General features: G+C 38.7%; 1 protein-coding gene across 1 annotated transcript in view; it reads left to right on the top strand.

Annotated features, from left to right (window-relative positions):
* Nucleotides 1-399: 399 nt before the first annotated feature.
* The window catches only part of KAT6A (lysine acetyltransferase 6A), a 114,448-nt gene continuing 89,712 nt past the window's right edge, over nucleotides 400-25,135 (top strand). The window contains exons 1-2 of the mRNA XM_080797494.1: nucleotides 400-493; nucleotides 3,070-3,986. Of these exons, the coding sequence (XP_080653620.1) occupies nucleotides 3,387-3,986 (600 nt within the window). The 5' untranslated portion in view covers nucleotides 400-493; nucleotides 3,070-3,386. The remainder of the gene's footprint in view (nucleotides 494-3,069; nucleotides 3,987-25,135) is intronic.

Genomic DNA, 25,135 nt, shown 5'->3' with positions numbered 1-25,135 from the left:
CCTCAGTTTCCCTAACTGTGTAATGGGGATACACTCACTCTCTCCCCTTCCCGTTATCCGCCTGACCTAACAGCGTGAGAAAGACGAGAAGGAACCCCCAGTTGCTGGCCTCCAGGCCCATCAGGTCCTCCTCCCACTTTGGCTTTGGCCTTTTGTACCGGCCCCACGTGACCTGCCCGGCCGGCTCTTCCCTCCTGTCCCGCCCCGCCCTCCGGCCTTTCCCGGCTCTCGGCGCAGCTCTTCCCGCTCCTCGCCCGCCACCCTTCGCGCTTCCCCTTCTCCCTCCCCCTCGCCTCCCTCCCAGGCTGTTCCCGCTCCCTCCCCCAGGCAGCCGTTCCCTCGCGACGCTTCCCCTCCCCCCGCGGCTGTTCCGCCGCCTCGCCTCCCCTCCCCCCGGCCGGAGCTCACTGTCTCCAAGATGGCGGCCGTGTCAGTTTGGGGCATCTCCGCGGTCCGGCCCGGGGCCCCGGGATCCCGGTTCTCTTCCCCCCCGGTAAGTAGCCGAGGAGCCACCGGCGAGCGCCCCTGGCCGTCGAGCCCGAGGCTGAGCCACTCCGGGGCCCGCTTCGCCGCTTCGCGGGGTCGGCGGGCCGCTGCAGGCCCCGCCGCGGCCTGCGCCGCCTCCCGCTGCTCTGCGCCAGGCCTCGGGCTGGGGCGCCGAGGCCGCCCCCTCGCGCCCGGCCGGCGCCCGGCTCCCCCCGCCCCGCGCCAGCGCGCCGCCCGCCGGCCCGGCTCTCGCGGGCCCAACGCCCCCGCCGCCCGTCCGCCCGCCCGCTCGCCGGGCCCAGCCCCGGGGAGCCGGTGGGTGGGCGGGCGGCGAGCGGCCCAGGCCGCGGAGCCTCGGGCTGGGCTGTGCCGGCGAGCCCGCTCTCCCTCGGGGGCGCGCCCACCGCCCCGGCCCCACCTGCGCCCGGCCGCTCGCCGCCCCAAGCCGGCCGCGGCGCCTTTTGCCCGCGCTCCCGGGCGCTCGCTCTCCGGCTCCGGCCGGGTTCGCGGAGATCCGAGCGGGGCTGAGGCGGCAAGTGGGGGTGACAGGCTGGCGGGTGTTGTGGTGCGGAGGAGGCAGCACGTGTGGTGTTGTGTCTGTCGGGCTGTCAGCCCCTGTGCTGGGAGGGGAGGCGGCGGGCTGCCTGTCAACCTTCGGCCGGTTTGGCCGGGAGCTGCGGGACCTGTCAGGCTCCTTGGGCAGCCTGCGTGCCACCAACGCCTCCTTTGAACCTGCCTCTGTGGAGCTTAGGATTTGGAGGAGCTGGGAATGGGAGATACATTGCTCTTAACTCTTTCACGTGATTTCATTGTTAACTTAGTCCTCGGGTTCTGTTTCCATCTAATGGGAACGGCAAAGCTACCCGTTGGCAAGCTGCAGGGCTGTGTAGTTCCAAGTTTTTAAAGTTTCTCGCTCTTTAAAAAGAGAGCGCGAAGATGTGTTTGGGGGTGGGGAATGGAGACCGGGGAAGGACTGTCGGAAGCAAGTTGTACTTTCTCTCCAGCCGCTGGTGTACTTTCAGAGAGTTAAAGTTCAAGTCTGCAGGCGCTTTACTTTCGGAAGACCTGGAGACTGGTGAAAACCCTGGCCAGGGAGACAATGAGTAGCTGTCATTCATTCGTTTACCTGCGAGCATAATCAGTTAGGACGTTCCCAGCTTCTTAAACTCAGACTGCAACCTCTCATTTAGTTTAGCCTTGATGTCTATATAATGAACGTTCTTGGAGTAATAATACTATGATTTCTATCCTCTCGAGACTCTCACCAAAATGAAGCATAGCTCTCTCAGGGGGGCTTCTTTTTAGTCAGCTAATTTAAAAATAAATCTTGGCTCAGGTTTGAGTGTTTACTTCAGTCTTTTTTTTCCTATTAGAGTTAATAGGACTGTAGCTTTCCTAATATCTCTTAGTTTTCCTTTTGATCTTAATGTCAGCCTTAATAATTGCTGCGGGAGCCATTTTTCTGTCATTGTTTATGTTGTAATGTAAATGCTCTTCAGAATAAGAGCAGACGTTCTTAAAAAAACATAAATCATATTTATTTTTTGGAAGCAAAGAAGTTAATTTGATTCAGAATTCATTATTTTGGTGATTTTCAAAAAGACCTGTTTCTGCCAAATTCTTTTGTTTGAAAGAATATTGACTTTGATCCTGGAGAGGAAATGTATTTATGTGCTTGTGTTTTACTCATTAATGTACATTTCAGGTCAGCAATCTTGAATCTGTGAGATCTCTTTAAACCTGCCAACAGGCAATATAGTACATTTGATATGTAGTGTGTGCATTTTTGAACCCAGTGATTCTGGGCATTTCTCACTTCTAGTTTCTCTGTCTGTAGCTTGGTTATGAACGTTTTGACAGTTTCTCCCTTCAGTTTATTGATTATTAGTATTTTAGTTCAGTTTAGGACAAGCTGTCCGCGTGTAATTCTTAAAATTTGAATGAATTTGGATTTTAAAATTCTGAAGGACTTTTCTTACTTGACTTTCAATATTATTTTTGTTTCCATTTGCAATGTTTACAGTAATATTGTACATACAGTATGAACTTGATCTGTGTAAATTGCATATTTTGTTTCTTATAATATATAAAATAGTTAAAATTTTCTCAATGGTTTTTTTGCCCAATTGACTGTTTTTATGCAGTTTGAGTGTCTGGAATTTTGAAAGATGAAAGATTCACTCTTACTTTCATTGCAGGATTCTTTCTACTAATCCAGATACTTGTTGAAGTGCTGAATAGGTTCTTGGGGAAAGATATCAAGGAAGAGTTTCAGTTCATAGACTGGTGAGCAGAGATTGTGGAGTACAGTATAGTCAGCACCCTCCTGCTAAGTTGTAGCCTAAGGTCATTCATAGTATATCTCATCTTGTTTCCTCATTGTATCCTAATTATTCATCTTTTTTTTTTTTTTCTTTTTTACCCCAATGGTTCACATACGTAATTGTTTTTGGAATGTTGATAGAAACTCGTTAAAACAAGTAAACACTTGGTATTTGATTATTTTTAAAGACTAGGATGTCTCAGTTACAGCTTATTTATGAAATGGGACTTGATAGAAAACTGACCTTGTTTGTTTTTCAGGCATAAGATGCACATTTTTCTGCTGGGAAGGAGATGTTCTTGAGTTCTAACAACTTTATGAAGAGACCCATGTGTGGTGCTATTGAGAAGTTTATTGGGAAATTTAAAGACATTTCAAATAACAGGTTGTTTTGGTTTCTAAAGTGAAAGTGAGGAGGCTCTCTGCTTTGTGAAAGGAGAAAGGACTCAGGCCAGAAAACTTGTATGCTATGGTTAACTGGTTCCCAGCCTCCGAGAATGTTGTTTTCCATGGTGTAAAACTTACTCAGCATCAGGATAAGGGATAACGACTCTATGGATATACAGAATCCTTCACCATGGTAAAACTCGCTAACCCGCTGTATACGGAGTGGATTTTGGAGGCCATCAAAAAAGTGAAGAAGCAAAAACAGCGTCCTTCAGAAGAAAGGATATGCAATGCAGTGTCTTCATCCCATGGCTTGGATCGTAAAACTGTTTTAGAACAATTGGAGTTGAGTGTTAAAGATGGAACAATTTTAAAAGTCTCCAATAAAGGACTCAATTCCTATAAAGATCCTGATAATCCTGGGCGAATAGCACTTCCTAAACCCCGAAACCATGGAAAATTGGATAATAAACAAAATGTAGATTGGAATAAACTGATCAAGCGGGCAGTTGAGGGCTTGGCAGAGTCCAGTGGCTCAACTTTGAAAAGCATTGAACGTTTTTTGAAAGGTCAGAAGGATGTGTCTGCATTATTTGGAGGCAGTGCTGCCTCTGGCTTTCACCAGCAGTTACGATTGGCTATTAAACGAGCCGTTGGCCACGGCAGACTCCTTAAAGATGGACCTCTTTATCGGCTCAACACTAAAGCAACCAGTGTGGATGGGAAAGAGAGTTGTGAGTCTCTTTCCTCTTTACCTCCAGTGTCACTCCTTCCACATGAAAAGGATAAGGTAAGGGTGGCATATGTATCAGTGTTCATAGAGCTGATGATAGTAGCATGCTACAAAGTCACATTTCTAAGAAGTTATATAGGAGTTACCTTCAGGTTTTGTGTTTGGGGACTCATGGAATGATCACTTCTGGTTTTTTATTGGTGAGTTGTTAGAATTCATAGCTACCAGTTGCCCTATACTTAGAAGTATTTGACGCCTGAGTGTATTGATGTACCTAAAAGAATAGATTTAGATAAGAATTTAACAGTTAGAACATATTTAGATAAGCATGCAACTTTGAGGCTGTTGTAAGTTCTTATAATGTCTTATACCTGGAAGTTGATGAGCACTTCTAAATGTTGGAGGCTTGGATTTGAAATAAGCAGGTGACTCTAAGAACCTCTTTTCCTTTTTGTTGCGCATTATCATTAGGCAGGAGTGAGAATGATTCTCCTGACCCATAGTAATAGCTAAGGATTTTCATCAGTTCGTATTTCTATTGTATTCTTTCTGTCATATATCTTTGCATAGGATGAAGTCTTAAGTGTTATTGTTTATGGCAGGTGTAACTACATGGGTCAGGAATAAAGTATCCTTTATTCCTAAAGTTCTGTGGAGTTGTGAGTTTTGATACACAGTGGTATACTTTACTGTGTTCTATATGTCGTGCTGTTGTTTTGTGCAGTTGAAAGTACACTAAGAAATAGCAAAATTTGGCCCTTAAATAGATATTGGGGGATGATATTGTTAGTAGCAGTTTTTTTACATTGACGTAGCGTCTTAGCTGTAAATTTATTTCAGGTGTTTTGAATGTAGTTCTGGGGAGAGTGGTAGTACTGATGCACACTAGTACACAGTATAGTCAAATAATCATTGTCTTGCCTAAGACCAGGGCAGCTACTTTTAGGATGAGGAGATTGTAAAGTTAACATTGAATGTATTTAAAAATATTTGAGATTCAGTCTAAATTAATTGCAGTTAATAGCCCACCTATAGATTTTTGTTTAAATAGCTGTTGAAAATTAACAGTATTTTTCTTTGATTAAGTTTTTAGAGATCTATTTTAGGGTTGTTTTCCCTGTGAATTTGAAATAGAAACATTATCTTACTGTTATTACCCTTGAAACCTTGAAATGATTCTGATAGAATGGTTCTTTGTTATTTGAGCATTTATGAAAAGTGTGGTATTAAAAATTCAAGCTGGCCAAGTAACTAAAATGCTTTATTCTGTAGTTCAGTCCTACAGAACTCCTACTGTAAGAACTGTTTCTTGATCCCATATGGCTGAAGTTAAAAGAAGTACAAAGATTGGTTCCTGAAATTGTTACCAAATGATCTATAGGTTAAACTACATGGAAACAGGAAATAATTTATAGTTTATAATGAAATCAGTGTTCTATCTGTGAGTATTATATATATTATAAATTCTTGTTAGAACACCTGAGTGCTTGCTTTTATTATAGTTTCCCTTGCTTGAATTAGATACTTCAATTTTTAAGAATATTAGTCCTACATAAAATGACAGTTTTGCGTATTTTTAAAAGGTAGCTAATATAGTACCCTATAGAATGGATCTGAGTCCTATCACCCTAGGATATTACTTTTGAAAGGGACCTTGAGAGCCATCTAACCAACAATTCTTACTTTGCAGCTGATCTGAGACCTACATTTAAAAAAAAGTTTAATCCAGTAGAGATTTGCTGGTTTACTTTGGTTAGAAATATCTTTTTGGTTACGTAACTGTAATATATAGTGTTATTAACCAAAGTATCTAAATTTGGAGTATACATTTAGGAAAATTGAGTTTCATTGAATGGAGACTTCTATATATGTGTACTGGTCTGAATTGAAAACTAATTTTATAATATCTATGAAATTAGAGTTGGTGAGATTTCCTATATATTTTTAAATAGTCTTATTTTCAGTAGTGATTTTCCTCAGTGCTTCCCCCAAGGATAGGAAAAGTTTACATTCCAAATGATAATACAGTGAGGAATTATTCCTTCTCTGAACAGATTGTATGTTTACTCTTTACATTGTTTTTTTAATCTACTTTCTTTCCTCTTTTTTAAAATTGATTGGTTTGCTATTATGAACGTAGGTATTCTGAAAAAAATTAGAGTGTATTCGACAGTGATGGAGAAAGAAGAGTGTAGGCCGGGAGTAGTTTAACTTTTAGGCCTTAATTAATTTAGCAAATGGTTATTGAGCACCTATTGGGGGCCAGACACTCTCCTTAGAACCCAAATGGCGTTATTTCAAGTTCCTCTTTATTTTTATCTATATCAGTTTTAACTTTTATTTCTTTGGGATAGCAAACTTTGGAAGGAACTGTAGAACTGTATGTTAGATTATCAACAACTGAGTGGTTTTTGCTTCTTCGGTTGGGATCAGCTGTGTAGAAATACTGTATTTTTAAGAGTTTTTGTGAACACACTTAAAGTTACTTATGTTTTCATGTTGATAAATAGTGAGGAAAATCCATGGGACACTGTGATGTAAACGTTTTATCCATGTTATAAGGGAAATTTCTGAGCTAGCTTTAGTATTGTGGTACTTTATGGTGAATTTGTTTAACTTGGTGTGTTTACTATGTGCCTGGCATTACTTTAAAGTTGTACATATATTAACTTTTAAATTCGCATACAACTCAATGAAGTAGGTACCGTTATCTTACAGGTGAAGAAACTGAGGCATAAAAGAGGTTTAGTAATTTCTCCAAGTCACAGAGATATTAGTGGCAAAGTTAGGATTTGAACTTGGCAGTCTGGCTCCAGTCTTTATAACAGCTATACCTGCTGCCTCTTGGGAGTTGTTACATATAATTCCTGTCACTGCCGTCAGGTACACAATTGTGGATGTTTTTGGTGTTAACTTCATAGCACATTCTTCAATTACATTATTATGTTTTATACAATTTTATATTTTTAATATTTTTATATATTATATTATTATTGTTATATTATAGTTATGTTATATTCTCTAATTATATTATCTATCCTTATTTCCCCCTACCTCCACCCCTTCATGGTTTGTGTCTCTTTTTCTCTATCATAGACTGGATTTTAAAACTGGCTTTGAACCAGTGAAAAGAATGTATCAGAAACCAGAGATTATAAAAAACCTAGTTTTGTATACCTGAGGTCCATAAAAAAATTGTTTTGTCTACATGATATTTTGTTTTATTTTTTTTCTTGAGGATAATGTCTGTGCTTATTTTCATTTTATCTGTTACTGAAGTTTTTTGATTTTCAGTCTGGGGTTTGTTGCATGGCTGTAATAGAGTGCTTTCATTTGGGGATTCAGAATGTTGCTTTCCCTTGAATTGTGGCATATAGGTGAGGGTGATAGTGTGAAACTGGCGTAAATAACAATTGGTCCCTCGCAAATTTCTTCCCTTTTTTTTTTTTTTAAAGATTTTATTTATTTATTTGACAGGCAGAGATCACAAGTAGGCAGAGAGGCAGGCAGAGAGAGAGAGGAGGAAGCAGGCTCCCTGCTGAGCAGATGCGGGGCTCGATCCCAGGACCCTGGGATCATGACCTGAGCCGAAAGCAGAGGCTTTAACCCACTGAGCCACCCAGGCGCCCCTCTTCCCTTTTGAAATACAGATTTTACTCTAGGATAATTTGTTCATTTGTTTCATTTATTCACATTCATTTGGGAAACATTTAAGATGCCTACCATAACAATGAATTTAAGATTTAGGTCTTGTTGAGGATTAAAGTAGAGAGAGGTGAAATATTTTTGGGATTCTTTTTTAGTTTATAAAATGTAACTTTTAGTTTTTCGCAGTCATTGTTGTTCAGAACAATTAAGTGTTGTCAGTCTCTGAGAAATAATGAGCTGTTTCTTGTGTGAGGCTGTATTATTTGAGATTGTGATGATCTGTATCTTTTGACACTGAGTCTTGGAAGGAACCTTTTCAGGAATAATTTTCACCTTGATTTCAAACTTCTCTGGGTTCATTTTAACACAGAAAAATGTACTTGAATTATATATAGCTTATGTTCCATATTACTAATCCAGAAAACTGTACTCTTGTGATAATCAGCCACATCATTAAAGTGTTATTCTGTTGAGTAGTGTTGTGGAACAGAATTATAATTTGCCAAAGCATTACAGTTGGAAAGGGTAGAGAAAGTATTGTCAACTAATGTTATTGTTTAGTTTATTACCCAGCTAGCTCCCCTGGAGGAGAAAGATCAAGTGATAAATTTATAGCCTTTTAAAATAAGTTCTATCTCAATATAGTAAACTCTTAGTGGAATCCAAATTATTTTGTTACTGGAATTTGACATTTTAAATTCACAGAATAAGTGGAGCTTTGATGTAGAGATGAGAATTTGAATGGAAATACGTTTTCAAGTTACCGAGTTAAGAATAATAAAGTTTTGATTTTGGTATTTGGAAATGGCCTTTATAGTAAAATTGATGCTACATCATTTTTTTGGTGACTTTAAATGTTGTGGGCCTGGAGGATAAGCTGGCTAGAAATAAAAATTTGTTACTAACAAGTTATTGAGGTAGATTAAATATAATTAGGGATTGACTTTGTCTCAGCGGACTTATTCTTATTTAAAAACTCCAGAATTTTAAAAATAACTCAGGCAGAGATATATTTGTAATGCAATACAATCAACTATGCAGGCAATTTTTGGTCTTCTGTTTAGCTTAGGAACTGTGTGTGTTTTGGTTCATTTTCAGCCCATGACACACCCTGAAAGAAAATTTGAGCTACTGAAGCAAACCTTTGGTTTGCCATTGCTAATCAAAACTTCTATACCCAGCCAATGCACGCAACCTAGACACTTTTCTTGTACTTTTGACAGTAGCACTTACTTGGACTGACTACTAATAAATTGATGAAATAAGGGGAAGAAATTAATTAAGATGCCAGATACTATAAATTGCTTTGGGAATAGGGATCTAGAGGATGTAACCATCTTGACCTTTCTTTGCCCTTTATCAGTAGGCCAAGGGAATGTAAGCAGTTGCTTATAGAAACCTATTAATAGCTAACATTTGTTAAGGGCTAACAATTTGTTGAGTACTGTTCAGAGTGCTTTAACATGTTTTCTTATTGAAGTCTCAGAGAATTTTACATGGTTAAATTTTATAGGTGTAGTATATTTATGTAATAGCTATTTAATAACATTTAATAATACAGGTTTTCATTATGGTTTCTCATAAAACACCAAATAGAAAATGAATGTATGCAAAATGCATTATCTTATCCATGCTGCCTGTTTCTTATTTAGTTCATCCTGACACACAGGCCAGTACTTTTTTACATTACACTTATCTTTAATACTGTGAAAGCACGTAGATAATAGGACTTTTTCTCTTCCTATGTGGAATATTGGAGAAAGTGTATTTTCTACACTGACTTGGATTTTAGCTATATAAGAGAACTGAATCTGGTTGCCAGGTTGGTTAAAATAGAATTGGTTTTTTTGTTTGTTTTTCGTGAACTGGCAAGTGTTAAAATTACAATAACGAATACTTTTGGTGTTCTGATTTAAACATTTTTAAAGAAACAAATGAATTTTTTCGTGTAGTGATTGTTAAGAGCCTCCTTTGGTAAAGTTGTTTACCAGTTGGCTACTCATGGGTGGAGTCAGTTCACAAAGGATCTGCCACAGATGAATTAGACCTGTAGTGAGTTCACCCTTCTGCTTTTCCCAGCTGGAGCAGGATTAGGACTCATTGAGCTGCAGCTGGTTCCCAGGAAAATCTAGGCTGTTTTTTCTGGTGTTTTCCTTTGACAGGAAAGTCATAGTTCCCAACAGATGGCTTTCATCAGCACTGTACATAACTCTGTAAATTCAAGTCCAAAGAATTACTTTCAACTTCATTAGGGAACAGGTGAAGAAACAGTTTGTAGTATGGCACTATTTGGTTAAGGGTTGAAATTAAGCATGGAGATTATAGTAGTGTAGCATTTAGATTTGCAGAATGCTATTGTAGGTCAAAATAGTTTTTAACGCCAGCAATTAAAAAAAAAAAAAGACCTGCTAAGGAAAAGTAAATTTGGCTGTGGTGTTCAGTAAGGTATATTTTACAATTGGATTATATTATGTTCACAAAGTATAGATAAATTCTTTGAAAAAAGAATTGAATCTTACACATTTTATAGAATTTTGAGCAAGTAGCAGTCTTGGTAACAGTGTTTCTAATCTTATTTCACAAATAGAGAAATTGACGTCCCAAGAGACTTGAGTGTCTTGTTCAGTCCCACATAGTAAGCTAATCTGGGAGAAAGTGGTCAGACCCTTCTCAGTTCTTTGCTTTTCATCATTAAGTGTAGTACTGCTTAAAAGTATTAGAGAGCAATGAATATAAAATAATGTATTGCTTAATGGAAACCATAGAATAAACCCTGGTCTAGAGAGTTTTGGTGGTTTTTATAACCACAAATATGTAAATCAGCTTGTTTCAGTGTTTGAAGATAGCTATACATTTCTTGAAAGTTGAAACAGTTTTTAAAATTTTTTTTGGAAAAGATTGCTTTCTTATGGCTCTAATTAGAAGAGTTAGAAAGTCGTATATATATATATATATTTTTTTTTTTAGCTAAATATTAGAACATGTTGATACCTTAGTGCTGGAAGGGAAATTAAATACTCCTTGAATTTTGGGGGGGAAAAAAAAAAGGTCTGCTTATAATTAAGTCTGATTTTCAGAAAGTCTATATAACATAGACCTCTGAAGGACTTGAATAATTGCTTAGAACTTAAAAAATTTAGGACTGAGGTGCACCTGGGTGGCTCAGTCGGTTAAGTGTCTGATTTCAGCTCAGGTCATGATCCATCTGGGATCGAGCCCTGTGGTGGGCTCCCTTCTCAGCGGGAGCCTGAGTCTCTCCTTCTGCCCCTGCTCCTGTGCTCTTTCTCTCTCATTTACTCTCTCAAATAATAAATAAAATCTTAAAAAAAAAATTAGGACTGAGATAGAAAGGTACCAGCCTTTCTATTAAGTAATGAAGTAATTCTCATCAAAGACATCAGGTATGGGGAGATAAAAATGTAGGGTCTATGATTCATTGTTATGTATATGTAGAGTCTTGGTTCTGGGTGATTTGTGATAGTAAACCTTAAGAAAAGATAGCAGATAATAGATTATGTTTGTCTTTTTTGGTCATTGTGACAGTTCATCTCTGCAATACTTTTACTTTGTGGTAAAATTTAGTACTACATTACAATAATGGCAAAAGAAAAGGTTAAGATTGGGAACAGTTATTTATAAAATGATTGGATGTTTTAAGATTATTGGTAAATGATGTAGAAAGAAAATCTGGAAGCTAAAAAATTTAAAATCTTTGTGTGAAAGAAGACAGCTGATTCTTTGCCATTTACCTTTTGTGCAGAAGAGGTAGATTCTGGGGGTGGGGGGTGTTATCATGCTTATATTATAGGCCGCTTTTTCCTCCAGGGAGTGGTGAACTGTAGTTGACCTGGAGAGCTGCTGTTAAATGTTGGTTTTCAGTTCTTTCTGCTTAGTAGAGTGCAGGTTTTTCTTTTTTCTTCATTGGCTACAGTGAAGCATTTAACTCCTGAGTTTTCTAGAACCTGTAACAGAACCCTTAGAAACATTATTAATTTTTTTTGTGTGTTAAGTGTGATGCTGTGCTTTAAGATGGTTTTTCAACTTTTCTATTGAGGGCATCTTCAGATATCTGATTTAGGATTTAGATCCTCTTTTATCATTTTCTTGCTTTAGTTATTTCATTTCTTCTCATGCCAGTCAATTTTTCTTTAAATTCATAACATAAATCTAAAGTCCTGTCCTTTCTAAGCAGTCGTTATTGACACTATATCCACTTTAGAACCCAAGGAGCCTCAAAAAATAAACACCAAACCACTTAAATTAGAATCTAGCAGATTTAGGGGGCCCAGATTTCAAGTTATTTTGTTTTGTTTTGAAGTCTCCATGCACATGGAATGATGTATAGCCAAGGTTGAGAACTACTGCTCTAACAGAACTGGCTGAGGGTTTCAGGGGACAGAAGCAGCTACTTTTATCTAATTATTGCAATTCAGACAAATAAATGAAACTACATACTTCACATCCACTCCCATGAACATATTTTGACTGAAACCAGGATAGTGTACTCATGGAAACCTCTAAGTTTGTTTGTTTTTTTAAAATTATTTATGTATTTGACAGAGAGAAACATGAGAGAGGGAACATGAGCTGGGGAGTGGGCAAGGGAGAAGCAGGCTTCCTGCTGAGCAGGGAGCTCGCTCTAAGGCTCGATCCCAGGACCCTGGCATCGTGACCTGAGCTGAAGGCAGAGGCTTAACGATTGAGCCACCCAGGGGCCTCTCCTACATTTTGTTTTTATCTTACTTCCTGACCATAACTGCCCTAATCTTCCACCTTTCTCCCCTGCCCTTTTATCTCACCAGGATCTTATATGGCATTATTTTGGAGAAGGTTCCATGTGTGAGTTTGATAGGTGCCCCTCTCCCACCACTCTAATGGTTTTCTTCTAATTGCTTGGCCTTACGGTTTATCACCTCATTCATGCTTTACTCCTCTAATTGGCAAACCCCAGCCTTGACATTAAGGCAACAGTTTTTCTCTCCCTACTCCTAAATGGGACTGTTTATCATTTTGAAGAAGATTGCACAACCATGTGGTGGGATGCCACTTATGAATTTGTGGCCTTTAATCGATTCTGCTTTGGGATATATGTCTACGTCTTTCATCTGTTCTCCCTGCAGCAGTTCAGTTCTCATTGTCAGCGGACACTCCCATATTCTACTTCACAGCATAGAATCTCTCTGGCCATATGAGCTCATTCAGCTTATACCGCCCTACACTAACCTAAATATGTCTGTACTTACTTTTGCCCCCATTTGCTACCTTTTCAGAGGATATAAAAGAAAGTGTCTTGTCTAGAGCTCATCTCTCAATGTTTTCTCCTGTCTCAGGAGCCTTGGCCTATCAGTAATGTTCCCAATCTTTCCACTCTTTGCTCCTTGACATGGGGAAGTCTCTCCCATCAAGTTAGAATAAAAACAAACAGAAACACTGCTGGAGATGTGTACATCTACACCCTATCTCCTTTCCTTCATTTTGAAACTTCTTGAAAAAAAAAAAAAAGTCTGTATTCATTCCGTATCTGTTGAAACCTGCCCTTTGGTCCTAGAGCACCGTTTGAAACAGTTCCTGTGTACAGTTTTCAGTCTTTGTTACTTGACTTTTCAGCAGCATTTATGCTTGTTGACCATTCTCTCCTCTTTTGACCTTTGGGATAATTCTTTGCTAGGTGTCTTCCCTGTTCTCTTTCTGGATAATTCATTTTCAGTTTACTGGCTTTTTTTTTTTTTTAATCTTTTGCCTGAATTTTATATGTTGGATTCTCTAGGGTTCTGGGTTTTTGTTTTGTTTTGTTTTGTTTGTTTGTTTGTTTTGAGAGGGAGGGGTGAGGGAGGGGCAAAGGGAGACTCTTTTAAAAAATTATTTGAGGGTGAGAGCATGTGGACTTGCAGGGGGAGGGGCAGAGGGGGAGGGAGAGGGAAAATCTCTCAAGTGGACTAGGAGCTGAGTGTGGAGCCCCTTGTGGGGCTTGATCCCACTATCGCCAGTTCATAAACTGAGCTGAAACTGAGAGACGGATGCTCAACGGACTGAGCCATCCAGGTGCCCCCCTAAGATCCTTTCTTTGCTTGCTGCTTTTTGTTTCAACCTTCTGAGTTCTCTCTAGACTTAACTTCCACTGTACTGATGACTAAATTCATAATCCAAATCTCTCTTTTGAGTTCTAGGCTTGTATAACCCACAGTGTAGTGTCTTTTTTTAGTCACTTCAAATTCATAATGACCCAGACGGACTTTATCACCTCCTAACTTGCTCTTTTGATTTCTTACTATGGTACGGGACATTGCCATTGCCTCAGATTCCTAAAAGAAACTTTGGCGTCATCTTCTACACTTCACTTGTTCTTCTTTTGGATTCAGTTCTGGTCCATTCCCAATCTTTTCTACTTCTTTAACATCTCTTTTAATTAACTTCTCCATTCCAGCTGCTACTCTTAGTACAGGTCCTTGTCATTTCTCTCCTGTTTTACCTTAGTAATTTCCTCGCTGGTGTTCCTTCCTCTGGCGTCATCTCCCTCCAGTTCATATTTTTGCCAATAATGATCCTATTAAGGAGTGATTAAGAACATAGGCTCGAGAACCAGACCATCTGGGTTTGCATCCCATGTAGGCACCACTTGCTTTATGACCTTGGGTAATTTGCTTAATCTTTCTTAGCCACATTTCTTTCTATAAAATGGAGATGATATGGTGTGTATCTCATAACAAAGTTCCAAAGTTTTAGTTAGTTAATGTTCATCAGTGTTGTCTAATAGTGCTTTGTGTGATGATGGAATGAATGTTCTGTATCTTCGCTCAGTACCCTAGCCAGTGGCCATATGTGGCTATTGAGCTCTTGAAATGTGGCTGGTTGATGAAGAACTGAATTTAATTTAATCGTAATTTAATTGAAATAGCCATCCGTGGCTAATAATTACTGGACGATACAGAATACATAAAATCCAGTGCTCTATAAATGTTAGCTATTGCCATCTTTCTAAAGTTCAACCTACTCCTCTGCTTAAAATCCTTAAAATCCTGCTTAAAAAGTGCCAAATTCTTTGGCATAATGTATGTAACTTTAACCCCATTTGCACCGTCGTGTTGCTCCAAACTTGTCTACTGCTACTTCTTTATATGCCCTCTGTGTTCCGCTGTGCTAGTGGTTTCCAAAGTGTTGCCCTAGGGACCAGAAGTAGCAGTAATGTCACCTGAAAATGTTTGCAATGCAAATTCTTGGGCCATATTCCAGGCCTACTGAATCACAAACTGGGGGTGGGGTCCAGCAACTTGTATGTTAATAAGTCCCAGCTGATTCTGATGCATGCTGAGGTTTGAGACCCACTGCACATTCCAAACTACTTGTAGTTCCTCAGAACCACCTTGTTGCTCTTGCTCCTGTTTTTCTCATATTTGGAATGATTATCCTTTCTCTTTTCTTCACCAGTTAGCTCTTATTTAATCTTGCAGGCTTAGTGTAGGCATATCGTCTTTCTGTTTCTTTCTTCATTATTACTCATCCTGCTTCCAGGTTGACTTAGCTCTCTTCATGCCCTTGATATCCCATACATGCCTCCTTCATTGTCCATTTTAACATTGTATTGTTGCTTTAGCCTGTCTCCTACTAGTGAATTTAGGACCTTGTTTTTCATCTTTATATCCCTGTCTGCACAATGTTTGGTATGCTTCGCAAGTATTTATGGAACATATTCAGGTGCCAGCACAGTGATTAAGTCCTGAGTAAAGGAGATACAATCTCTAATTAACATACACAGTGGTAAGTGCTCTGTTGGGCTAAAACCCAGCTTTGTCGAAATGCAGAGGAGGGGTGGGGAAAGTTAGGGAAGTCTTCTCAGAGGAAGTCACATGTGAGAGGTTGGTGAGGTGGGGAAGCAAATGGGTGGGGTGGGAAAGAGAGTGGTTCCTGCAGAGGGAACAGCACGTACAGGGGCCTAGAAGCAAAACATTGTAGGCCCTTAATAAATGTTTGATGGGGTATGAATAAAAAGCCAAATCACATGTCTAACTTTTAGATCTTGATTTTGGAGTCACTATCCTCCACAGCAAACATTAGTTAGCATTTTATGTTTCTGCATTTTGCTAGCAGTTTTTTTTTTTTTTTTTTTAAGATTTTATTTATTTGAGAGAGAGTGTGTCCAAGCAAGGGGAGGGGCAGAGGGAGAGGGAGAAGTAGACTCCTCACTGAGCAGGGAGCCCGGCTGGGGCTCCATGACCTGGGGGTCCATCCCAGGACTCTGGGGTCTTGACTTGAGCAGAAGGCAGACGCTTAACCAACTGAGACACCCAGGCATCCCTACATATGTAACTTTCAATAAAAACTTACCTTTCTTTGAATGCTTTACAAGTGGGTTGGCTTTGTTATCTATTAACTTTGAAGGAATAATAAAAATAACACAATTTTGTTTCTGCTAACTTCAGTTAAACAGAGAACTCATAACTTCAGCAAAGAAAACTAAAGAAAGAAAAACGGAAATAAAATATTTTTCTCAAACTTCATTTGGGTGGTATAATTGTGTTTCCGAGGTGTTTCACAGATTATAAAGAATTTTGCTTTCACCTATGTCTTCTTTTGCTATAATACTTTTGTAGTAAAGTAGGCAGTCCAGATGTTACGATTGCCAGATTTTATGTATACAGAAGTATATGATTGGTTATGGGAATAAATGGAATTACAGTCTTGGTTTCTTTCAAGCCCAATACTCCTTTTGGTACACCAGGCTGCCCCTTGTTCATGAATATGACAGGCATTAAAAAAGTGCTGTCCTTCACCATTTATTAGGTACATCTGTTCAACCATTTATCGGGTCATATGTGTTATTAATCTTTGTATCCAGATCCTGACACTTTGTAAGATGCTCAGAAAATGTTTGTTGAATTGAAACTGTCAGGTTTAAACTGAAGGGAAAATGATAGAAATCAAGTTTTTTTTTTTTTTTAACTGTTAACTCTCTTTAAACTTAGAGGCTAAACCATTTATTCTCTCAAAATTTATAGCCTCTGTAGATAAAAAAGAGAGATAGTGGTTCAGATGTTTTCAGCAAATGTTTGATACCTTAGCTAAAAAGTACCATTTGTTACTTCCTTCAAGGTAATATTTGTTCTCTGTTACCCATAAAATATTTTTAAAACTTCAAGAAATTGTGTTTGCCCAGTAGATAATATATTCATTAGTATGTACAATTCAAACGGTGCAAAAGAGTTCTTCTAATTCCTCTTCCCCAGCTAAGTAGTTCCCCTCCTAGATGGCAGCCAATGTGTTTGGTTTCTACCTTCCAGAGAGATTCTCTGTATATATAAGTAATCACTTTTATATATGCATTTTTTCCTACAGTTGTTAACATACCTTCACATACTGTTCTGCACCTTGCCTTGTTTTTCTCCCCCTCAGTAATCTCCTTTGTGCATTATTTTAGATTTGTAAGTTCCTAAAAGTGGCATAATCGGGTCAAAGGATGTGTATGCCTTCGTAATTTTGGTATTTCTAAATTTCTCTCCATAGAGATTTACCAGCAGTGCATTTTTTGCCTACACCCTTTGCAACAGTGTTACCAAACTTTTTGATATTTGGCAGTCTGATAAATGAAAAATCATTATCCATTTTCGACTTTTTTGCTTCTCATTGGAGTTTGTTCTTCTGTCCTACCTTGTGCCCAGAGACAACTTCTGATCTGTATTCTACTACTAGTCTCTCTTAAGCCTGATTACCTAAAAGCATACAATTCTTAGAGGTAATCAGAAATGTGTTGAGTTTCTTTTTGACTGTTACATGTGGCTTGAGAAATATCTAGGTCTTTTTTGCTGGGTCTCCCTTGTAAGCCTGTAATGACCTCTCTCTTGTAGTGGCCTATACTGTTAGATTTCTGACCTATAGAATGACCCTTCACCCACACCCCCAAATCTTAAGTTTGTTGCTTTTGTACTGATGGTGGGGAAAACCTATTCAGTAAATGATTTAGTATGTTCTTGCTTGTCAGTCTTTTTAAATGCATGTATTACTTGTATTTGAAAACTTACATAATTTTGAATAAATACGTGCTAGGTATTTAGGTCACAATTACCCTTTAAGGAAAGTTGTCTATTTTATAGATGAACTAACAGCTCATGGAGGTCAGGTGATTTGCGCAAGGTATTGGAGCTAAAACGTGTGCTAGAATGTAGAGGCTAGTGGTAGTCATAAGAAAAAAAAAACTATGAATTCAGAGTTGAGAAAAACTGAAATTCTGGTAAGTTGGTGCATTAGTTTAAAGTTCTTTGTGAATTATTACAAAACTAATTCTGATTAGTTCGGGGCTTACATAAGAATAGTTACAGATCTCAGCCTCATTGCTTGTTGTTTGATCTTTAAGTTACTTTATCTTCCATGAGTGTCAGTTTCCTTTTCTGTAAGAGGGATAGTAATAGTACCAAAATTACCAAATTCATCAAGCATCAACCTTTTTGACGATTATTTTTTTTTTTTTTTTTAAGATTTTATTTATTTATTTGACAGAGAGATCACAAGTAGGCAGAGAGGCAGGCAGAGAGAGAGGAGGAAGCAGGCTCCCTGCTGAGCAGAGAGCCCGATGTGGGGCTCGATCCCAGGACCCTGGGATCATGACCTGAGCCGAAGGCAGAGGCTTTAACCCACTGAGCCACCCAGGCGCCCCTTTTGACGATTATTTTTAGCCCAAGCAGGCCATAGCTAAAATGGTTTTTTAGCCTTTGCTTTCAAAAATAAACAGCAGGAAGTAGTGCTGACTTCCCCCTCTTTTTTCCAGTGAAACAACAAAACAGATCAATTTACTAACCCACAAAATATTGCCATCGTAATTTGAAAATTATTTGAAGTTTTCATGAACACGTATCAATCTTAACAGGACATAGAAACAGATACCTAGATATTTAAAAAGTGTTTCTCATATGCTTTATAATCCATTTAAATTAGGATGGGCATTTTCTGGTCATATTCCTTTGGAATAGGCAAAATATTTGAGTAGTCCCCGCACTTGGTCCTATTTTTTAGTAAGTGTTCCTCCCCCCCCAAAAAAAAACAAAAAAAGGAAGTACCCCCTTTGTCAAAGTTGTCAAATAGGTCTTTATTTTGTATCTTGAAGCTCAGAATTAAGGTAAGGATGAAGTCTTGAACTGTTGTTTTTCCCCATGCAAAGTGCCCTAGCTCATGTTGGGTATCAGACTAACAACTTTAATATAATTAAGTACCCTCTTGTATAGTACTGTTCCTCAAATTGTCATCTGGGAATCTTGTTAAAATACAGTTTTAGGTCTTTGGTGAGGCCTGAGATTTTGCATTTCTAACAAGCTCCTGAGTATTCCACTGCTGAACAGAATACACTTTTGAGTACCAAGTTTCTGTAGGATTACATCTCTTTCACTCTTGACTGATTATCTTAAATCATATGCTTATTTTCAGACATGCACTCAGCAGGTTTCCACAGAATATCTGTTTCCCAGGTGCTATGCTAGGTACTGAGATTATATATAGGAGGGATGCTAGATATATACTCCGCTCTCAGTCAAGTAAGGGAGCCAAGGAGATAGCAATAAATTATATGAAGTGGTGTTGCCTAAGTCCAGGGAGCTCTGAACATCTAAGTATAAAAACTATTTTTTTTTTTAAGATAAAGAAACTGATTTGTCTAATGTATTGACATGTAAATTCCCAGTATAGTGGAGCTTTGATTGAATTGATTGTCAGTCTAAGATAGATGTTGGCACACATTTTCTGTAAAGTGCCAGGGGGTAAATATTTTAGGTTCTACGGGCCATTTAGTCTCTGATCTCGCTTTTCAACTCTGTGAGGATCAACTATAGGCAATACGTAAACAAACAAGTGTGTGTTCCAGTAGACTTTACTAACCTAACAGGTGGTGAGCTGGATTTGGTCTGTAGGCCATGGTTTGCCCACCCCTGCTCTAGAATAGCAGTGTTTTTACATTCAGTTGTGAGACATGTTGAAAATAATTTAAAGTAGGAAATGACTTAATTGAAAAATTAAGGTGCTTACCTCTAAAATAACATCAGTGCTTTATTTACATTCATATATGCTGTCTGGGAACATGAGTTGTTTACACAGGCATATCTTGGAGATATCGAGGGTTCAGTTGCAGACCATTACAATTAGCAAATATTGCAATAAAATGGGTCAGATGAATTTTTTGGTTTCCCAGTGTATAGCAAAAACTATGTTTACACTATATTGTCTATTAAGTATGCGATTGTATTCTAAAAAAGTACTTATTTTAATTAAAAAATAGTTTATTGGTAAAAAGTGCTGTCATCTGAGCTTGAGTCATGATCACTGATCACAGATCATCATAATAAATAAAGTAAAAATGAAAAAGTTTGAAGTATTGTGAGAATTACCAAAATGTGACACACAGAAATGAAGTGAGCAGATACTGTTGGAAAAATGGCACTAACAGACTTGCTTAATGCAGGGTGGCCGCAGATTTTCAATTTGTAAAAAACACATTATCTGCAAAGCACACAAAGCAAAAGCCCAATAAAAGAAGGTATGCCTGTATACAGGCGTACCATATTGTACATGTGATTGTCATTTGTCATGTGTGTCACTGAGAAAAAAGGTAAAGAGCTGTTACTTGAGAATTTTATCTTATTTATTTATTTTTAAGGACTTTATTTATTTGTCAGAGAGAGCACAAGCAGGGGGAGCAGCAGGTAGAGGGAGTAGCAGGTTCCCCACTGAGCAAGGAGCCCAATGTGGGACTCAGTCCCAGGACCCTGGGATCATGACCTGAGCTGAAGGCAGATGCTTAACTGATTGAGCCACCCAGGAGTCTCCTTGCTTGACAATTTTAGTTCATATTCCTAAAGAGCAGCACAAATGCCTATTTTCTCCTTTTACTGTATGGGGAAAGGAGCAGTGACAGGTAGAGGGGATTAGGGGATCTCAACATAACTGTGCAGTGAAGCATTTCTGTAAATTGCTTTTTTCTGGTCAGTATTGAAAAATGCATAATATAGAAGAAGACATCCTTGGACACTCAAATCAGTTACCATCATTTAGGGTAGTAAACAGAATTTGGGATCTGGAGTTTGCTTTCTGGTTTCACTACGTAATTAGTTGTGTGGTCCTAGGCAACGTATTTAATTTCTTTGCCCCTCCATTTCTTCATGGGATCATCATACTGCTCACACTTTAGGATGTTATAAGAAATCCTGTATCTGATAGCATCTAGTACATAGTAAGTACTAGCACCTAGTACATACAGCACTGGTACATAGTAAGCTGTTGGTAAATGTAGACTGAAGTAATTTTCTGACCTCAGCAGAGATGGAGAGTAACTATAGTCCTGACTGTAAATTAAATAATTTTGATTTCTTTAGGATTGCTACCAGGAACAGTTTTCTCTAACATTATTATAGCTCTTTAGTAGACTAACTTGGATTTTTTTTTTACAGAGCTTAGAATTTTAAAAATTGTTAATCTCTTTGAGCTGCATTAGTAGAAGGAAAAGGTGACATTCACTACTGACAAGCAAGATATATATATATATATATATATATAAAGTAGGGGCACTTGGCTGGCTCAGTTGGTAGAGCATGCAGCTCTTGATGTCAGGCTTGTGGGTTCGAACACCACCTTGGGTGTGGAGATTACTTAGAAAATAAAATTTATATATATATATATAAAAGATAATTGCTGTTTAGCAGCTTTATTCATGCCACCTCTGTCTGTCTCCCATTGCCTTACTTAGTTCACTTCTTTTTTTGGCTACTGTGGTTGTCTTTAGGCTGGTTTCCCTTCATTCATCCAGTAAATATTTGATACCTGACGTGTGGTATAGGTACTATTGTGGGGATTTAGTGTGGGGATTTAGCAGTGAACCAAATGGATAAGAATGTCTGTTCTTAAGGAGCTTAGATTACCTAGCAGACTCCAGTCTTGACATCTGGAACTCACCTCTATACTTTTATCTAATTACTCTCTCTAAAATATCATGTCCTCCCTTTGTTTAGAATGCTCAGGTCTCATGAATTTCTGTTGCCTTCTGGATGAAGTTCAGGCTCCGTGCTGTAATGCATTGTCATCTGTTGCTACACTTCTTAACTCTCTGCCTTCCAACATATTGCAGTTCCTTATAGGCACCACACTCTTGCCTTTCAGTTTTTATATGTATGTATTTCTGCTTGGAATGTCATTCTTTTAGATGGTCCTCCAAACAAAAAAATAGCTGGTGCTCATCTTTTAAGCCTCCACTACCAGCACTGGCTTGGTGAGATGACTTTTTTTATGAATGTAACAAACATATTCTCATGGGATGATAGGCATGCTGATGCTATGACATTTTTTCTTCTGTACTATGATAGTCTATTTATCTGCCTCTCCTACTGACATTAAAGGCAAGGGCTGCTTTTTCTTTCTCAGTGTCTGTCAAGGGGCCTGGCTCTTAGTTTGAAATATTCATTGAACAAATGAATGAAATGCCTGAACTTCTACTGTCTCAGCACTATCAAGCTGACTGAAGAATGTTGGGGGTTCATTCAATAAACCTTTGAATTTGTGGAGTGTTTACTTTGTGCCAGATAATGGAGATAAATAGATAACCTCTTCTCAGACGAGTTAACAGTAAGGCTGACAACTTACTTTCACGACAGACCGTCCTTTTTATTACACATGCATATACACGAGTGTGTGCACACATATTGCTAATAAGTAGTCTCTATCAAGTATCCAAACAGTGCTGTTATCTTTTTATTTATTTTTTTATTTTTAAAAATTTATTTACTTGAGAGAGAGTGAGAGAGAGAGAGCATGAGAGGGGAGAGGGTCAGAGGGAGAAGTAGACTCCCCACTCAGCGGGGAGCCCGATGTAGGACTCAATCCTGGACCTCCAGGATCACGACCTCAGCTGAAGGCAGTTGCTTAACCAACTGAGCCACCCAGGTGCCCTGTTGTTGTCTTTTTAATGAAGCAGTGTTCTAAACTGTTGAAGATAGTCGTAAAAATGTGGGGATCTGCAAACCATTTTACAATCGTACGGGCAAGGAATGAGAGTCCTGGTTTGTCAGAAAACCTTCTGTGGTCACCTTCTGTTACATCAAGAAGTTGTTAGCATCCATACTTGCAGAATAGGGGCAATAACTTAGAAGAAAATTCTGGAGACCAGAGGCAAATAGTCTTTAAGAATTACTCTATCACTGGTACCCTAGGCGGTTCAAAGAATGACACTGTAAAAACAAGTAAAAAAACAACAAAAAATGAGCAGTGACAACTTTGAATAGAAAGTGATTCAGGGGCACCTGAATGGCTTAGTGGGTTAAAGCCTCTGCCTTCGGCTCGGGTCATGATCCCAGGGTCCTGGGATCGAGCCCCATATTGGGCTCTCTGGTTAGCAGGGAACCTGTTTCCTCCTCTTTCTCTGCCTGCCTCTCTGCCTTCCTGTGATCTCTGTCAAATACATAAATAAAATCTTGAAAAAAAAAAAAGTGACTCAGAAAAGATGAACTCTGAATTAAGAGAAGTTTTGAGGATAATTAATTAATTTTGCTTACACTTTTATTCTTTGTATGCACAAGATTGATATATGATAAAAATGTCTAAGAGTACTTTCAATAAGTTTACTTAAAAAATTTAAGTAGTAAAAGCATTTGGGGGAAAAAACTGGGGGAAAATGAATGTATGGGAGTGCCTGGGTGGCTCAGTTGGTTAAGTGTCTGTCTGCCTTTGGCCCAGGTCGTGAGCCTGGGGTTCTCAGATGGAGCCCCACGTTGGGCTCCTTGCTTTTACTGGGAGCCTGCTTCTCCCTCTCCCTCTGCTCTTTCCTCCTGCTCACGTGGTCTCTCTCAAATAAATAAATAAAATCTTAAAAAAAAACAACAACGAAAGTATAAGCAGTGCTAATATTTTTTTTGCGCATCCAAGAGATCCAAAGTCATTTGGATGGTTTGGTTACATACAAAATATATTTTAAATAACTGTGTTTGCTCATTAAATCATTGTATTTACTGTCTTTAAAAATGTGAAGGCTTGTGTATGGAGGTATTAAATCACTGTATCATACACCTGAAACTAATACTGTACTGTATATTAACTAACTGGAATTTAAGTAAAAACTTAAAAAAAATAAAATGTTCACACTAGCAGAAAAAATTTTGAAGGCTTGTAAATGTTTTCTTTTCCCCTTAAGAGTAAAGTTTTGTCCTTTCAATGATACTCTTAGAGAAAATTTTTTTGTCTCCCTACCCCCACCTTTTTAGTAGAGCTATCTACTTGTATATCTCCTTATTTCACCAGCATCTCTTTTTTAAAATAGTACATTATCATATTGCAGTTCTCTTTGACTCTTATTTTATGGATGTTATACTTTAAAATTGTATTTGTAACCATTACTCTCTTAATCTGTTGTGTTATGTTTCTGGTGTTTTCAATTCAAGGGTATGCATATGTAAAAAAGATTGTTAAAATATACCATATATGTATGTTTGTTAAAAGGAAAAGGTTTAATTAATCTTTGACTTACGATCTTTGATATTAATTTTTATTGGTCACTTTTAAACATTTTTTTTTAAAGATTTTATTTATTTATTTGACAAACAGAGATCACAAGTAGGCAGAGAGGCAGGCAGAGAGAGAGCCGAGGCTCGATCCCAGGACCCTGGGATCATGACCTGAGCCAAAGGCAGAGGCTTTAACCCACTGAGCCACCCAGGTGCCCCTATTGCTCACTTTTAATACTAATTTTAAAACAGTAAGTAGGAGAGAGTTGTTTCCTAAATTGCTTCCTTGGTACACCAGTTCCTGAATATGAATATGAATATTCCTAAAGACCAGAGGAATCCCTGGCACAGTAAATTAAGGATACAGTGTGTATTCATAGAAGACCTGTGGAATCCCCAGCTCTGTCCCTTTTTAATTTTGCTAACTTATTTGTATAAAGGAAGACCCTCACTCCCTTCTTCCACCTCTCACATCTTAAGAGCTGTTTCAGAAGCACTGGTATTATGCTTTTTCTGGGGCTCTAATATTCTTTCACAACTTAGCCTTTTGGTTGTCAGTGCAGTTAGAGTCTTTGTGCTTTTCTGCATTTGCAGTAAAATATCTGTGGGAGTTAACTTCAAGAGGAAAAAAGATCCAGTCTATTTCAACTAGAAAAGCCTGTCCTTAGGGTCTATGTATATCCATGAGCAAACTTCTTTGCTATTTTTTTTAAATTAAATATTTTATTTATTTATTTTAGAGAGAGAAAGAGAGTGAGCAAGTGGGGGAAGGAGCAGAGGGAGAGGGACAAGCAGACTGAGCTTGGAGCCTGATGCAGGGCTTGTTGCTCATGACTCTGAGATCATGACCTAAGCTGAAATCAAGAGTCAGATGCTCAACCGACTGAGCCACCAAGGCACCCCTTTGCTATTTTTTTAATTCCTGTTTGAACATCAGACTTGGCTATTGGATTATTGGAGTAGGAACAGATACTTCAGTTGTGAATTGGCATTGAAAGTTTTCTAGATCTACTAATTTATAAGCACCTTGAAGATAAAGCATTTGTCTTTATATTGCTCATAGGCAAATACTGTTTTATGAGTGACAGTAATCTGTGT

This window comes from Martes martes (assembly GCF_963455335.1).
Source record: "Martes martes genome assembly, chromosome: 2".
Lineage (NCBI taxonomy): Eukaryota > Metazoa > Chordata > Mammalia > Carnivora > Mustelidae > Martes > Martes martes.
Note: the sequence above shows the minus strand (reverse complement) of the source record. Positions and strands in the feature narration are given on the sequence as shown.